The sequence below is a fragment of the Danio rerio genome, chromosome 14 (assembly GCF_049306965.1).
Source record: "Danio rerio strain Tuebingen ecotype United States chromosome 14, GRCz12tu, whole genome shotgun sequence".
Taxonomy (NCBI): Eukaryota; Metazoa; Chordata; class Actinopteri; order Cypriniformes; family Danionidae; genus Danio; species Danio rerio.
In genome coordinates this window covers 26,115,001-26,131,941 of record NC_133189.1, presented here as the reverse complement: position 1 = coordinate 26,131,941, position 16,941 = coordinate 26,115,001, and the positions used below count along the sequence as shown (strand labels likewise).

The 16,941-nt window shown below is 37.5% G+C and overlaps 1 protein-coding gene across 3 annotated transcripts in view; it reads right to left on the bottom strand.

Moving 5' to 3' along the window:
• Window positions 1–2,010: 2,010 nt before the first annotated feature.
• Window positions 2,011–16,941, bottom strand: part of ankrd13d (ankyrin repeat domain 13 family, member D) — a 34,148-nt gene continuing 19,217 nt past the window's right edge. For 2 of the 3 annotated variants that reach the window (XM_686296.9, XM_073921810.1), the window contains 5 exons: window positions 13,681–13,794; window positions 12,332–12,504; window positions 10,594–10,673; window positions 5,007–5,225; window positions 2,011–2,478 (listed from right to left, as the gene is read on the bottom strand). In XM_686296.9, coding sequence (XP_691388.4) covers window positions 2,415–2,478; window positions 5,007–5,225; window positions 10,594–10,673; window positions 12,332–12,504; window positions 13,681–13,794 — 650 coding nt within the window. In that variant the 3' untranslated portion in view covers window positions 2,011–2,414. Of the gene's footprint in view, window positions 2,479–5,006; window positions 5,226–10,587; window positions 10,674–12,331; window positions 12,505–13,680; window positions 13,795–16,941 lie in introns of all 3 variants that reach the window. The other variant, XM_009291049.5, reaches the window with a different exon arrangement.

The following is a 16,941-nucleotide window of genomic DNA, read 5'->3' as shown; positions in this document are numbered from 1 at the left end:
AACCAAATCAAAAGACTACACCAACATTTGCTGAGGAGCACATGCAGATGGGAAGCATCAAACTGGGGAAAGACTGAAGCCAAAGTGTCTGCATTAAAGTCAGTAAAAAGTGGAGGTGAAGAGCGGTGGTTTGGAGATTCTTTTGTTCAGCAGGACTTGAATCTCTAATAAAACGAAATGCCAAAGAGAACACAAATGTTCACCAGGAGCTCCTTCAGCAACATGTGCTTCTTCCCCTCAGTTCACCTACTCAACTACACAGCAGGACAATGAAGCCCATCACACAGCAAACACAGGTAAAGCAATTCATTCATTGATTTTCTTGTCGGCTTAGTCCCTTTTTTTAATCCGGGGTCGCCACAGCGGAATGAATGGCCAAATTATCCAGCACGATCGATAGATAGATAGATAGATAGATAGATAGATAGATAGATAGATAGATAGATAGATAGATAGATAGATAGATAGATACTGTAGACAGATAGATAGATACTGTAGACAGATAGATAGATAGATAGATAGATAGACAGACAGACAGACAGACAGACAGACAGACAGACAGATAGATACTGTAGATAGATACTGTAGATAGATAGATAGATAGATAGATAGATAGACAGACAGACAGACAGACAGACAGACAGACAGACAGACAGACAGACAGACAGATAGATAGATAGATAGATAGATAGATAGATAGATAGATAGATAGATAGATAGATAGATAGATAGATAGATAGATAGATAGAGATAGATAGATAGATAGATAGATAGACAGATAGATAGATAGATAGATAGATAGATAGATAGATAGATAGATAGATAGATAGATAGATAGATAGATAGACTGGCCACTTTATTAGGTACACCTCTCCAACTGCTTAGTAATGCACATTTCTAATCAGCCAATCACATGGCAGCAACTCAATGCATTTAGGCACGTAGACATAGTCAAGACAATCTGCTGCAGTTCAGACTTAGCATCAGAATGGAGAAGAAAGGTGGTTTAAGGGACTTTAAACATTGTATGGTTGCTGGTGCCAGACAGGTTGGTCTGAGTATTTCAGAAACTGCTCATCTATTGGGATTTTCACACAAAACCATCACTAAGGTTAACAGAGAATGGTCTGAGAAAGAGAAAATATCCAGTGAACGGCAGTTCTGTGGTCGCAAATGCCTTGTTGATGCCAGAGGTCAGAGGAGAATGGCCAGACTGGCTCCAGCTTATAGAAAGACAACAGATCTCAAATAAATACTCGTTACAACCGAGGTATGCAGAAGAGCATCTCTGAACGCACAACATGTCCAACCTTGAGGCCCGAGAACTACAGCAGCAGAAGACCACACCGGGTGCCACTCCTGAGTGTTGTTGCTGACCATGTCCATCCCTTTATGACCACTGAGTACTCAGCTTCTGATGGCTACTTCCAGCAGGATAACACACCCACCATGTCATAAAGCGTGAATCATCTCAGACTGGTTTCTTGAACATGACAATGAGTTTACAGTACTCAAATGGCCTCCACAGTCACATGAACACAGTCTAATAGAGCACCTTTGGGATGTGGTAGAACAGGAGATTTGCACCATGGATGTGCAGCCGGAAAATCTGCAGCAACTGTGTGAATTTTTCCAGTACCTTGTTAAATCTATGCTATGAAGAATTAGGGCAGTTCTGAAGGCAAAAGTGGGTCCAACCCAGTACTAGTAAGATGTACCTAATAAAGTGCAGAGCAAGTGTAGATAGATACTTCCCTTTAACTTCATCCCCATTGAAAAGTAACTTTTGATTCACTGCATATGTAAGAGATGATTCAATTGTCTTATATAACATTATGACAGCAGGACGCTGCTATAATAATAGAAACTCTGTATTACAGTCTGAATCTGTAGAAAAAAAATCACATTCTCTGTGATGTTCTTTTGTTAAGTCACTTTTCCTGTAAGTCACGCATTCTTACATATAATTAAAGAGCACATGCACAGAAATAAATCTCAAAACAGAGATCATTGTTGTGAAAGTGTTTGAGCAACATTTAATACTTAGATGTAGTTATCATCCATCATAAGTAAACTCATTTTATGCAATAGTATTTTCAGTACTTTATGCATTACCATAGTCATCAGTATCCATAAATAATTTTCACATTTTCATCTGTATCATTGTACAATGAAGCTGACCTTCATCACTCAGAAGACAGCGGAACCGAGAGCATCTCATTCACGTTTTCATGCCGTGCTCTTTGAATTCGTTCTTGGTGCACACTCTCTCTTGGTTTCTCTTTCTATCCCATCTTTATTATTTTTGTAAAAGAAATGAAGAGCGAAAAAGAATAATTTAACATTGCAGAAAATAAAATAATAACACAACCAATAAATAATTCCTTTAAATCCCACATGTAGCAGTACTGGAGTTACTTCTCTGTTAGAGACAGCTGTAAAATTCTCTCCAGCTCTTCCTCTTCTTCCCTTCTCTTCCTGTAGGGAAAAAAGAGAGAGAATCGTATGTTACAAATGAGTTTTTTTATATTATATTTCACATTATTTTTCAAACAAATTCAAAACAGAAGCTAAAAGAGAGGAAACCTATCAACTGTTCTAATCTTTTTTTTTTTAATTTGTAAAATATTTTTTCTCTATTTAAACCATGCAGTGGTGTAAAAATGTGTAAAAAACGAAACATCATAAGCTGAATAAAATGTGATTTCACACAGGTCTTTGAGAAACTTTATGTCCCAAAAAAAATCTATTGGAATTTTGTTCTTTGCTTTAATTTGAGAAATATTCCACAAAGCACACACCACTGCATGATTTAAATAGAGAAAAAAATGCAAACCCTTCCCTCTTTCGCCACTCGATACTCCCACCTAAACAAAGCTAGACACACCCACTTTCCTGACTTTTTTCAAACTAGAGGTGTGAAAACACCCCGCTGAGGAACCGTGGGGGGGTTCTAGTTTGAGTAAACTGTGAACATGTCCAGTGTTAATTCTAGTAATGTCCAGTTAATTGTGGGGACAACTGGATAACTTTGAGCTTTTGTCAGCTAATTTCATCTTCTGGGATTAAAATAATTTTGGAGGCAGGACCAAAATCAGTGACGTATTGCGAATCTGCTAGTGGTGTGATGACGCGTCAGTTTCTTATTATTGTTCATGTCAGAGTTTTCTTATCCTATGAGAAGACCCTGCTTCTTAGGCCGTACTCACACTAGGTACAGTTGCCTCGAACCGGGCCAAAGCACGCTTGACCCCCTCCCGTCTCCCCCGACGGCCCGCACTCACACCACAAACGAGCCTCGGCACGCTTACATCATCGCTGCTGCGTTGTTCAGTGAGAAGCGCTCTCTGACTCAGCAGCAAAGTGGAGATTTCTCTAGTTATATCGTGTCAGTCGTTTGTTATGCAGTGACATGCAGTCAAATATTTCGCCAAACAGTCCTTAGGGATGCTGTGACACGCAGTCAGATATTTCGCCGAACAGATCCGCCACTTTTGCCGCTCATAAACAATCATAAAGCCCTCGTGCTGCAGGAATGAGGAGGTCTGCTGAAGCCGCGCAGCTGTCGTGCTGTGAGGAGTTCTCGTCTTTAATAAATTACGGCAGTTTGCGTTCATAAATCCATATGAAACAGCCCTTCGAAAGTCACGTCTCGCTTTCAGTTTCGGGCTTTGGTGCGTTTTGCACTCACACACAAGCGTACAAAGCCCAAGTGAACCGCGCTCAGGCACACCTCTTCCAACCGGGCCAGGGCCGGCCAAGTGAACCGTGCTTGAGGCCGATTCAGCGCACTCACACTTCTCAAACGATCCGGGAAATGGACCTGGGCACGGTACGGATGGCATAGTATGCGTAGCCCCTTAATTATTCATGAGAGCATGTGCTTTCCAAAGGCAAGGCAGACCTGCCAAGATGTAAGACCCACTGTGTGAGACCGTGTCCACGCACTGCACAGGTTGTGTTTGTTTCCATGATTCACTGGGTTTGTTGCAAGTTTTTCTCTGCGATGCTCTCAGGGCCAATACAGCAAAGCTGTTGGTTTGCAGCAAGAATTTTTGTCAGGAGAGCTGGAAATTGGAAAATGGCAGAGTTTTTGTTTTATCAGTTGAGTTCGTTACCATTCAGACACATTGTCTATATCCATGCTACTGTTCTCCATATTTTTAAAATCCTCCAAATTACCAGCAGGGCAAATGGTTATCCACTGTGTCTGCGTTTAGACCCGGAGATTGAGAAAGAGAGAAGTCCTCTTCATTTATAGTATTTATATAATCACGAGTATCTTTATGATGATATAACAAATTGTGGTTATGTGTATATGAAATTAAGAATAACTCATGTAGCAGGACATTCAATTGCTTACTGTTTATTTCTTTGCATTTTAACTTTGTAAACTTTAAAATTATGGGTCTCCTCATGGTTTGTCTCTCATTTTGTGAGCCAACTGACAACAGTTGTTCGCTCCCCTCTTTTTTCCCTGCTCTGCTGGCCACGCCCACTACTCCCTCTGCTCGCAGCGCTCTACGCTCATCTCCGAGCATTTTTTAAAAAAATTCTAAGACCCCTCAAAAGCACATATACGGGTGTTTCTATAAACAGCAGCAGGTCAGATTATCCTCCACAGATTGAGTGATTATTAATTTTGAAATCGATTGTTGTTTTTCTAATATTTTTTTCTGATCAAATATTTTTCGAATCAATCTATCATTTTATTTTGTTGACTCTTGTTAGTTGTTTCAGGGTTTTTTTAATGATTTTTTTTACTTCATTTTAGTTAATAAAATTTTTTTGACCAATAGTTTTAGTCTTAGGTTTTATTTACTAAAATAACCTTGTTCAGAACCAATTTAAATTGCCCATGAAAAAAAAAACAGAAGATTGGCGAATCACCAATTTTAAGACAAAATAATTTTTTACCCAGGGATTCATTGAAAGCCTATTTAGACATCAGCTACAAGTTTGGAATCAGAGCTCACATCCTTCTGCTCTTTCATCATAATTTGTACCTGTCTATCTCCTCTTGTTCTCTGTATGAAAGCTCCATAGCGAGGCGTAGCTGTTCGTCAAAACTGCTGGCCACAGCAAACGCTCCGGGCGCCCGAGGCTCCGTCAGAGAGCTGTAACATGGAGGTGAACTGAGAGCGGGATCAGATGGGGATAATGGTGGGCCCGAGTCTGACTCTCCACTCTCCCCTCCAGCCAACGACAGAGACTCCTGAATCGCCCTGTCAGAGACACAAACACATTTACAAACAGCCCAACAGCTAATACACACATCCTCCACTTTTACATGTACCCAAATAACTAGCAGCTCAAGCCAAATTTATAATCACATGAAATCATGTCAATCTGAATGAATTGGTCAAATCTGCTTACAATTTTATTCAGATTCTAACAGTAATCATGTACTCACCCTTAACTTGTTCCAAACCTACACTCAAAAACAAGATTTTTGCTGCTTAATCAAACTACTTTGTATTGTTTTATGTTCAATCCACTTCAGTTTGTTAAGTTAACTTAATCAATGAATGAATAGTGTGGAACCCTGCATTTTTTACAGTGTAATTGAGTTTCTTTTTTGTTGTTTAATACAAATTTTTTTTTCGAAACGATTAGTTTCAATAGTTTCAAAACTATTGACTTTCATAGTATTTGTTTTTCCTACTATGGAAGTAAGCAGCTGCTTATTTCTGAGTTACCTTAAAATATTTTCTTTTGTGTTCAACAGGAAAAAAAAGATACTTATAAAACTTTGGAACCATATGAGGGGGAATAAATTGTTAATAAAGCATTTTTTCATTTTTAGGTGAACTATCCATTTAAACCTTTCCAAATCTGATTCAAAGCACATATAAACTCTTGATGGTATGGAAACTAAAATTGTAAAGTTCTGCCCATGTATAACATAGACATAACACACAGTTGTCATTGATGATCATAAGAGTGTCAGAAAGACTAATATATGGGAGAAATTAATTAGTGGGAGTAACCGGAGCGATAGTAGAGACTAAAATAGAGGAGCGTTGTTGACTAAGTTATCTGATTGGCTCACATCATATTGAGGGTTGGGTTGGATCATTTTCATTCCATGATTTAGAAACTCCCACCAATTTGAAAACACCCACAAATCCAGAAGCATTCAATTTTACTCGCTGGAGACCTCATTCGGTGGGCTCCAAATGGGATATATCACCCTCTGAAGGGCCCTTCAGAGTGTCATGGCCGGCACTGAAGTGTTGTTCTAAACCAAAATGCTCAAAGCTTAGGTTTACTTACAGTTAGGTTTATGTATTTCAGCATGATTGTTATCCTACTATTATTCCCCTCTGATTTTGGGAATAATTTACGGTTATGGTTGGGTTTAGGGGTAGGGAATAGGTATGGATTACATTTTCCAACAAAAATGATGTTCCAGGATCAACATAGATGTTATTCCACCTACCGGATCGCATTGTACTTGATGTGCTGCTCAAAACCCAGGATGTGTTATATTTGTGCTGCATCACAGTCCAAGAATTCTTTGTTTTTTTTTAATATTTCAAACACTTTCATACATTTTTTTTCTTAAAATATTACATGGATGTAATCGTTTGAACTTTTTTTAGTATTATTAAATGTGGTTTCTACCAGTTTCTACCATGATTTTAGATTAAAGTAATGCTCAGTCTCTAATAAGTTGCCTCAAATTGATAAATACCTCAATATTTAATGCTCAGTAATACAATAAAAAATCTGTGACCAAATATGGAAACTTTGTCTTCTTTATGTTTACCCTATAATATTTCAAGAGTTTACACTTAGCTGATAATTGATAGTAAAGCTAGTTTGGCGTGCTGTCCCGGGAGAGAGCCCTGAGCTTATAAGATCCTCGAGCCCATCAAGTTAAAAAAGATGGAGCAAATGTTTTTGAATATATGTATTCTACAAGCGAAACGGCTTATTTCTTTAAATTGGAAAAGTATATGTGCACCAACTATAGGCTGTTGGCTGAAAGAGATGGTGACAAATATGAAAATGGAAAAAATAACTTGTATGATAAGAAATAGATATATAATTTTTGATAGAGTTTGGGGACCTTTTACACTGTTTTTAAAAGGTGGTGGATTTGGAAATGTTTTACTAGAAGATTAGTAATAGAGGTGATGTTGTATTTTGATGTAAAATACTAAGAAGCCTTTTGTTTTGTTTTTGGTTTGTTTGTTCATTTGTTGGTTTGTGTTGGAATTGACACATGGAAATGTGTATGTACATGTTACTTAAAATATAATAAAAAGGAATTGGAAAAAAAAAAGATCCTCGAGCCCTGGGCTCCCTCCCATTGCAAGGCGAGAGGGGAGTTTGAGCTCAGGTAGATCTCGATGACTCCCCTTCTTGCTTGTTGTAGCTAAGTGTCGGATATGTATGCTGAAAGTTGTACTCAGAGTTTATCTAATGTATTTTGATCAATTGTTTAGAGTGCTTGTTTTTGAACTGTGGGCGGAAACCGGAGGACCCGGGGAAAACCAACGCGACCACGGAGAGAACGAGCAAACTCCGCAAAGAAATGCCATCTGGTTTGGAAAGGAGTTAAACCAGGGGCATTCTTGCTGTGAGGCAACAGCGCTAATCGCTGGCCACCGTGACGCCCGTTTGAAAGGAGGGAAAGTAGGGTTGGGTGGGGGGGTTTCTTCAAGACGAAGATATTGAGATAAGACAAGTCTGGTTATTTATAGTGAGTTAAGGATCAACTGATAGGATAATCAGTCATTAGCTAAAGTTGGAACAGCTGTGAACAATCATAAGCACGTGATCCTCTCGAAATTTGTTTATGAATAAACTTCACTTATTATGTAGGGTGACTCGGTTGCTTAGTGGTTAGCACTGTCGTCACACAGCAAGAAGGTTGCTGGTTCAAGCCCCGGCTGGGTCAGTTGGCATTTCTGTGTGGAGTTTGCATGTTCTCCCTGTGCTTGTGTGGGTTTCCTCCAAGTGTATAATAAACTAAATTGCTGCTTTGACACCATCTACATTGTAAAATCGCTATACAAATATAAGTGAATAAATTGGCCGTAGTGTATCTCTGTGAATGAGTGTGTATGGATGTTTTCCAGTACTGGGTTGCAGCTGGAAGGGCATCCGCTGTGTAAAACATATGCTGGATAAGTTGGTGATTCATTCTGCTGTGGCGACCGCTGATGAATAGAGAGACAAAGACGAAGCAAAATGAATGATTGAATGAATGAATATGTAAGTGCAAACACTACCACAGGTTGGACAGTGGACATTAAATGTGTTTTAATCTATTACTTGAGTGCCAAAAAATGGTGGTGAAATATATCTTAAGGAGTCTTAGATGATGTACTAAGGAGTCATGTACTAATGATATGCTTTAATGTTATTAGATTATTATTCAATTGTAATATAGTGAAGAAGGCGTGAAAAAGCACTCGTCAATGTCACTTTTGAACTACACATCCAATCACAGCGGAGGAGGGGCAGGACAAATACCACACAGACTGCTGTTACTACATCAACACAGCAAAGTGAAAACAAGGAGAATTTAGTATTTCTATACATTATGCCAAAAAAACATCTGGAGAAAAAAACATGTGAAACCAGTTATTGCAGATATTCTGAATCAACCAAAGCATTTCACTGTTAGGAAAAACTCGCTGCTCCATAGAATGTTTCTCATGCAGTCACAGCTGTGCATATTTTGGAAGAGCTCCAATATTTTCAGCTGTGTAAAATGTTTTGTTGGATGTTTTTATAATTTCAAAAGGGTCAAACCCGACCATACGCATTATAACCAGCTGCCTTTATTATTTCATACATGTCTGTAAAAGCTTTTACTAGTTGCTTGGTGTTTATTTTACAAAGGAACTATCAGAAAATTGCTCTACTTTGAATTTGTATAATTAGCTTCAATAACTGATTCTGTGGTGTCGGTGTAATTGTATTAGTTTAATTTCTTTTCGGCTTAGTCCCTTTATTAATCAGGGGTCGCCACAGTGGAATGAACCGCCAACTTATCCAGCATAAGTTTTACGCAGCTTTACAATGCCCTTCCAGCCACAACCCAGCACTGGGAAACTGTATTAGATTCATTAGGATTTAAATGTCAGAGAAGTGCAGCAAGACATTGTTGCTTCAGACATTCATCTACAGACGTCTTGTTTTGTTTGGGGGATGAGGAATGTTTTACAGCTTCATAAATTCAGGCCGCAGCACAAAGCCTGTCGTCCCCCCAAATACATAAATATCAAGTCAAAGTCAAAACAGAAGGAGGACTGGCTAGTATTTGCAGATCTTTTAAAAGCGACTTACTCTATACAAGCGAAGTCAGGTTGCAGAAAATCTAGTCTGATTTAAAGCTGCTGATATGAATGCAAACATCAAACTGATTACTTTATTTAGCATTCATGTAAATCAAATGTTCGTATTTATTGATTGAAAAAGACCAAAGACCAAAAACAGTGTAGGACCCGAGGCAAAGTGTAGACAGCGAGAGGCAGAAGAAATGGATATCAGGTCACAAATATAACCTGGAGCAGAACCATAAACCGCTTAATATGTTAAAATCAATGTCTTAAAATCAATACGAGACTTGACGGGCAGCCAGTGAAGCTGTTGGAGTATGGGAGTGATGTGCGACCGAGACGATGTATGTGTCAACGCACGTGCAGCAGAATTTTGGATGTATTGCAAAATCTTAAGAGAATTTGCTGGGAACCCTCCAAGCAGAGAATAGCAAAAATCCAAGCGAGACATGATAAAAGCATGGACGAGCCTTTCAGCATCAGGCCTCGAGAGGAAAGGACGTAAGCGGGCTATATTACGAAGATGATAAAAGGCTGTTTTAGTTACATGTTTAAAATGAGGCTTCAGACTAAGCTAGGAGTCCAGGAGAACACCAAGATTACGCAACTGCGGAGATGGTGATAAGACAGACCCATCAACCGTTAACTCAAATTCACTACACCTCTCGACGTTAGAAGGAGTGCCAACCAATAAAATCTCTGTTTTTGAACTATTCTCTTTAAGATAATTATGTTGCATCCAAGCTTTAATTTCAGTTAAGCAAGTGTTAAGCAATGACATTGATGCCAATGAATTGGGAGAAGAGTTAATATAGTTATCTGTTTTACACAGCGGATGCCTTTTCAGCCGCAATCCAGTATTAAGAAACACCCATACACTTCTTCTCACACATACACTTATATTCTTCGGTCAAATTTGTTCATCCAATTTACCTACAGTGCATGCACCTGGAGGAAACCCACGCAAACACGGTGAGAACATGCAAACTCCACACAGAAATGCCAACCGGCCAAGCCAGGACTCGACCTTCTAAAGTCACCACATATGTTGAGGGACTTTCTATTCATGTAATCATTTCAGTCTGTACAGACTGCACATTCAGCCCCCTTGCCCCAAACCTCACAGAAAACAGTTTCACATTTTCAAAATACTTGATTTTGTATGATTTAAGAGTCGTTTTCCTCATAAAATGTCCCTACAATAGCAAAAAATGACTGGTATTGATACTTTTGTAGACAATTGGTCCTCGTAATGTAGTGAATACCAGGATTATACATAAATACTCACACACACCTCTCCAGCTGAGAGTCTTCCTCGTAAAGCGGAGGCTGAGAAACTGGGCGAGTGTTAGTGAGAGCCTCCCATATAGTCACCTACAGAAAAGCAGGGAACAAGAAAGAGGAATGAGGCAGTGGGTACAAAACAGTTGAGAGAATGACCAAAAGTTAATGTGTGATAATTGTTTAGTATTGACTAGAGATTCACAACTACACGTAATAAAAGAAGATAATAGGCTTTTATGATCGCGTTTAAGTTGTTTATCTGAAAATTGTATCTGAAAATATTTACAAGGTGTTGATGATCTTACAGTTATTAAATCTCTAAACCTTATGTATATAAACAGGGTTAATTCACTATACTTGTGCTTCAGCTGATTTCACATTATTGTGTAGATTACGTTGCTGCATTTGCCATGTACAGGGTTCATACATATTTTTACTTCTAAAATTCCATGACTTTTCCATGATTTTCATGACCTAATGTTTCATGCAATGTATTATATGCGTGGTAAAAGAAAAACAATGCATCTTCAAATTTATTACAGCATATCGTAAAACATGCAGCAATCTATTTAGTTTCAATTTATATTTATACCCATGTAAAACTGATTTAGATAATGCTTACACCGCACTAATAATGTGAGAGTATGTGATTAGCCAAGGACAAAAATAAGCTATATTCAACCTATATTCAAGAATACAGATATGTTTTCCATGACTTTTCCAAATCTTTGTGGGTTTTTCTGTTTTTCCAAAACTTCTCCAGGCCTGGAAAATGTCACAATTGCAAGACTTTTCCAGGTTTTCCATGGCCGTATGAACCGTATGCATGTAAATCAACTCCTGCAGAACAGCTCGGTGTTCATGATGGAATTATTACTGATCTGTAAGCGCCATCTATGGGCAGAGAATCAATTAGCCATTTTGTTCTATCAACTGTTTTCAGCAAGTGTGCTTCATGCAATGTAATTTCGTATTATGTTTTACCTCACATTTTGAGATTATACAATCTATTTTAAATAAACAATTGCTCCAGCTAGCTAATATATATTTACTCAAACATATCAGCTCATACCTCATTAAATCAATTACTATATTATCAGAATTGACAGATATAAGAAAGTTGTTATTATACACTTAGTTTAAAGAGTAGGGGCTGAGGTCCACCCTATTTCACCAAGGTTCTCCCACTTAAAAATTTCTGGCCTCGCCCCTGGGTTCCAAGCGAGCCAAACTGTTACTACACACTGTTGATCACCGATTGATCTTAGAGAATTGTCACCACAAGAAGTAGATTTGTGACACAAGACAGCAAACCCACTATATTTAAATAGTCAGTAGCAGCTCAAGAACCCTAGTCCACAGGTAGCCTCTATTGCTTCTGCTTTGTATCATGCATGTGTTAATGTCATGTTTATGATTACCTCTGACATTTGAATACATTAGAAACCCCTGAGTGTTTTTTAAAGACGTAAAGCTTACTTTTATAGGGTAGTTTTTCTGAAAATTCAGACTATCTTTCTTCTACATACATTTTTACAATTTTAACTGAAGATTTCATGTAAGCTCGAAAATAAATAAATCAATTTCTATAGAAACCCAACACCATGGAGAAACAATTTAGCTTCTTAAAACATCCAATGACTTTCTGAAGATTTATAATACAAGCTAATCGGAACAGAGCTTGACAAATCAATAAAGTAGATGGAGTATTGGGTGCTCAATATGCATCAGTGTATATGTGTGAATACCTGGTCACTCTCTGTTCCGGCATCCAGCAGGCTCTGTTGAATGGCAAACTGGAGTAAATTATCATCCTCGTCTCTCATTGGCTCACTGCGGCCCGGTCCAAGTGTAGTGTATTCTGGAGGAGGCTCAAACACGGATGGATCCACTTCACACTGCAGTGGTGGAGGAGTCTCACCTGAAAACCGTGAGGCGAGGGCGGAAAAAACGCCTCAGTTAAAGACATAAAATGTCAGTTTCGCCACTAGAGGGAGCATGTGTACGACACAGTGACAGAGTAAAATGATGGGAGTTTTGTCTTCATTATATCCTAGGAACTCCAGCAGGAATCATATTTATGGATCAACTAAAGTATTCAAAACTTATTATCATGAAATATCAAACGTAATGTTGTTATTTTATGAAGAATAAAAAATGTAAGCAAAAATTCAATCCTCTCACTTAGCTTTCACCATGTAAAATGGATTATTTGAAGTACAAACATATTATTTTATTCCTTAAGATACATAAATTAATTGCCTACATTTAGAAAATGAGCCTACAATAGTAGAAACAAGCATATTTAATGAAGGTGAATGTCCATGCTTAATATGAAACATAGCATTAGTTTAGTCAGCAGACAGTCAGCTGTTTATGACATGTACCAATCCCATTCTGACATCTGTAACAGCAGAATACTTAAATCTAAGAGCCGGTCTCTCTTTGGCTTCCGGCTGCTTGCTAATTTTTCACCGCCTCCATTATCCCCAACTCCCCCTAGATCATTTCTGATATCTGTTCATAGTATTAGCCAAGAATATGGTAATCCGCCTCATGTCTTTGGCATTTACTTGAATTCATAACAAGCATAAACTGCTTATGAACGCTTTTGGGTTCTATTAACCTACGGGGCGTTTACTTGCTGCTGCTCCCCCATTGTGTCCATCCATGCAGAGTTTTTCCCAGAACAGAACCATCCTGCCAACATTAACTGCATGCTTTATATAACTATTTATATTTGATGAAAGCGATCCTGACTGAAATAATGCTAATTAAATGAAAATGTTTATTAAAAATATGATATTGTTATTCAGTTTCCATATATTTTACACTCACATCGCAATTAATAAAAGGATATTTTTTGTTATTGGCTACTTTGTGATACTTCGATTGCTTTGTAGTTTTGGTTTGGTGAATTGTTTACAAAGGAAAGATTTTCACATATACACAACCTATTCAGTTTATAATAGTACAATGAGTGTATATAAAAGTATAAAGAGTATAAAACCCTCATCTGTTTGTGAAGGTTTGCATGCAGTAAGCGAAAGTAGAAATCGAGTTTTACAGGAAGAAGAAGTTCAGATGATATTCATACCAGCCTCTGTTGCTCCTTGTGGAGATTGCACAGTAACAGAACTGACGGGTTCATCGCAGCCACAAAGATTGCTGAATGTCACTCGAGCGTTCAACACGTGGAAGAGAGGGATTTCTAAGAAAAAGAAAAAGCAGTCAAGTCAACCAAACTGACATATACAATGTTTTCTTATTTAAACAGGATATTCTTTAATAAAAATTTTTTTTTAACGTTTTCATTTTTTCAATGTAATTTTTTTTACACAAATATTCATTCATTCATTTTCTTTCTGGCCTAGTCCCTTTATTAATCATGGGTAACCACAGCAGAAACATCCATACACTCTCATTCACACACATACACTACGGACAATTTTACCCAATTCACCTGTCTCGCATGTCTTTGGACTTGTAGGGGAAATCAGAGCACCCGAAGGAAACCCACGTGAACTCGGGGAGAGCATGCAAACTCCACACAGAAATGCCAACTGACCCAACCGAGGCTCGAACCAGTGACCTTCTTGCTATGAGGTAACACCACGACCTACTGCGTCACCTTGCGCTTTTTAACAAATATAACTGTACATTTTTTTTGTTTAAATCTCCCTATCACAAAACAAAACTTGAATTTTGTCTTATATGTATTATATAGTAAATATAATATACACTATTGTTTTTTTGTTTGTTTTTTTTTAAGAAAATTATTCTGTTTATCAAGGCGGCTTTTGTTAAATAAAAAAAGTTAAATATTTATAAAAATTTTAAATAACTGCTTTCTTATTGTATGTAGTTTCAAATAAAATAATTACTTCTGTCATTTTTGCTTTTATTACTTTTACCATTAGTAATAATAGTAATAATAGTTAATATTAAAGGGATTTAACTCTGACTCTGAAGACTTGAGTAATGAAGCTGAAAAATCTTTAAAATCACTGGAATAAATTATTAAGTAAATTATCAATTATTTTTGTACAGTTGTTTTATACTGGAATAATATTTCACAATTTGATCATTTGTTCTGTATTTTTGATTAAATAAATGCAGCCTTGGTGAGCAAGATAAGCTTATTTTAAAACATTTAAAAATTGAACTGGTTCACAGATAGGGAGAGGCAGTGGCGCAGTAGGTAGTGCTGTCGCCTCACAGCAATGCGGTAATTGGGTGGATTGGGTAGGCTAAATTGGGAATTGGGTAGGCTAAATTGTCTGTAGTGTATGAGTGTGTGTGTGTGTGGATGTTTCCCAGAGATGGGTTGCGGCTGGAAGGGCATCCGCTGCGTAAAAAACTTGCTGGATAAGTTGGCGGTTCATTCCGCTGTGGCGACCCCGGATTAATAAAGGGACTAAGCTGACAAGAAAATGAATGAATGGTTCACAGATGTTTCATTAACGCAAGACACTGGGGCCTATCATACAAGCGGTGCAAGGTGTGACGTAATTGTTGTTTGCTAGTTTCAGCTCGGCGCAAGAATTGTTTTGAATATGTGCGCCCATAGGCATTCTGGTCTAAAAAAGGAAGCGTGTTGAGGAGCACTGCGGGCGGGTTGCTATTTTGAGGAACTAGAATAGACTGTTCAAAAGACCAGCTGAGAGGAGGTCTAAAGTCCAGTGCAGAACTTGTTATTTGTGCGCCTTGTGTACACACTGCTTAATACACACAGGATATACAGCAATACGCAAATATCTTTACAAACAAAAAAGATTTAAAGGAATAAAGTATTACAAATATTATTATTTTCTTGCCTACATAAATATAAAAACCACTGCCTCCATGCCTTCTTCATCCCAGGGGCTTTTTCTGTTTATTCATAACAATTTGCTTTGGTATAATGTTTATTATTAGCAGTATTATTTATTAAATGCATATTTATATATGTTTTATTAAAAACAAGCTTAGATTTGTTCACCTGTCATGTTTTAGACCATATGGGGTGCAGCATGTGTATTTGGATATAACTCAGTGTTTTGAACACACTTCGTTATTATTGTTCATTTATTCGTTTGCTGGAAATTAGAACTGAATTTAGAAATAGTTTTGTAACAAATCTTTGCACTTAACAATCAAAATTAATTATTTATAGGCTAATGGATGTCTGTGAGTCACGTTTTCATATCCATGAGAGCAAAAGTGAAAGTAGATAATGAGGAGGCTCATCTCTCATTCTCGCGCTGTAGATGCTCTGTTTAAATGTTTTCTTACTAGTAAAGCATTCTGTTTTTCCACTTACGTAGTCCGTCATGTAAATAGCAAATGCGCTATGCCGCGGCGCAACTGGCTCTTAAAGGGAATAGGAGTTGAGACTCTGATTGGTTTAATCTCAAAACACACCTATAACTCATTAAAAGAATAAGCTCAACCCTGTTAGACCATGCGCCACGGCACAAAGTGGATTTTTCCGTCCTTAAAATAGCAAAAGTGGATTCTGACACGCCCTTAATGCTTTTGCGCCCTGCGCTTTGGACTTTACGCATGGATCGTCAAAATACAGCCCATTGTCTCATTCAGTTTAAAATGCTTTATAGGCATCACTATTGCAAGTGTAAATTGAATAAAATATTTCCAGAAGTGTTGCCTGTGTTGTGTCACAAATTACAGGTTTTCTGGAACAAAATATTCAAAGTTTTTTCAGATACAGTTTAAGTCAGAATTGTTAGCCCCCCTGAATTATTAACCCCATGTTTATTTTTTCCCTCAACTTCTGTTTAATGGAGAGAAGATTTTTTTTCAATACATCTCTAAACATTTTAGTTTTAATAACTAATTTCTGATTATCATGATGACAGTAAATAATATTTGACTAGGTATTTTTCAAGACACTTCTATTCAGCTTAAAGTGACATTTAAAGGCTTAACTAGGTTAATTAGGTTAACTAGGCAGGTTAGGGTAATTACAGGTTTTCTCCAAAGAAGTTGTTTTCTCTAAAAAAGTTGTTACTCCATCCAGTTTAGAGCGTCATTATGGACATTTTACATTATAACTTACGTGGTTCAAACAGAACAACTACAGTTTTAGCAAAATACTAGTCTCTACATTGTTCTTTTCTTAAATGATGTATCATACTATGAAAATTCAGCTACAAGTAAAGTCATTGTCTGGGCACCCCAGTTTAAGTTTCACAGAAAAAGATATTCTAACTTAAGTGGCAATCAAAATGGATTTTAATGACTACCAGTTTCCGACATTCTTAAAAACATCTTCATTTTATTTAACAGAAAACTACTTTAGAGTAAGTACAATTTATTTTTAGCATTTTTGTCTGAACTCTCATTGTGAAAGATCGGA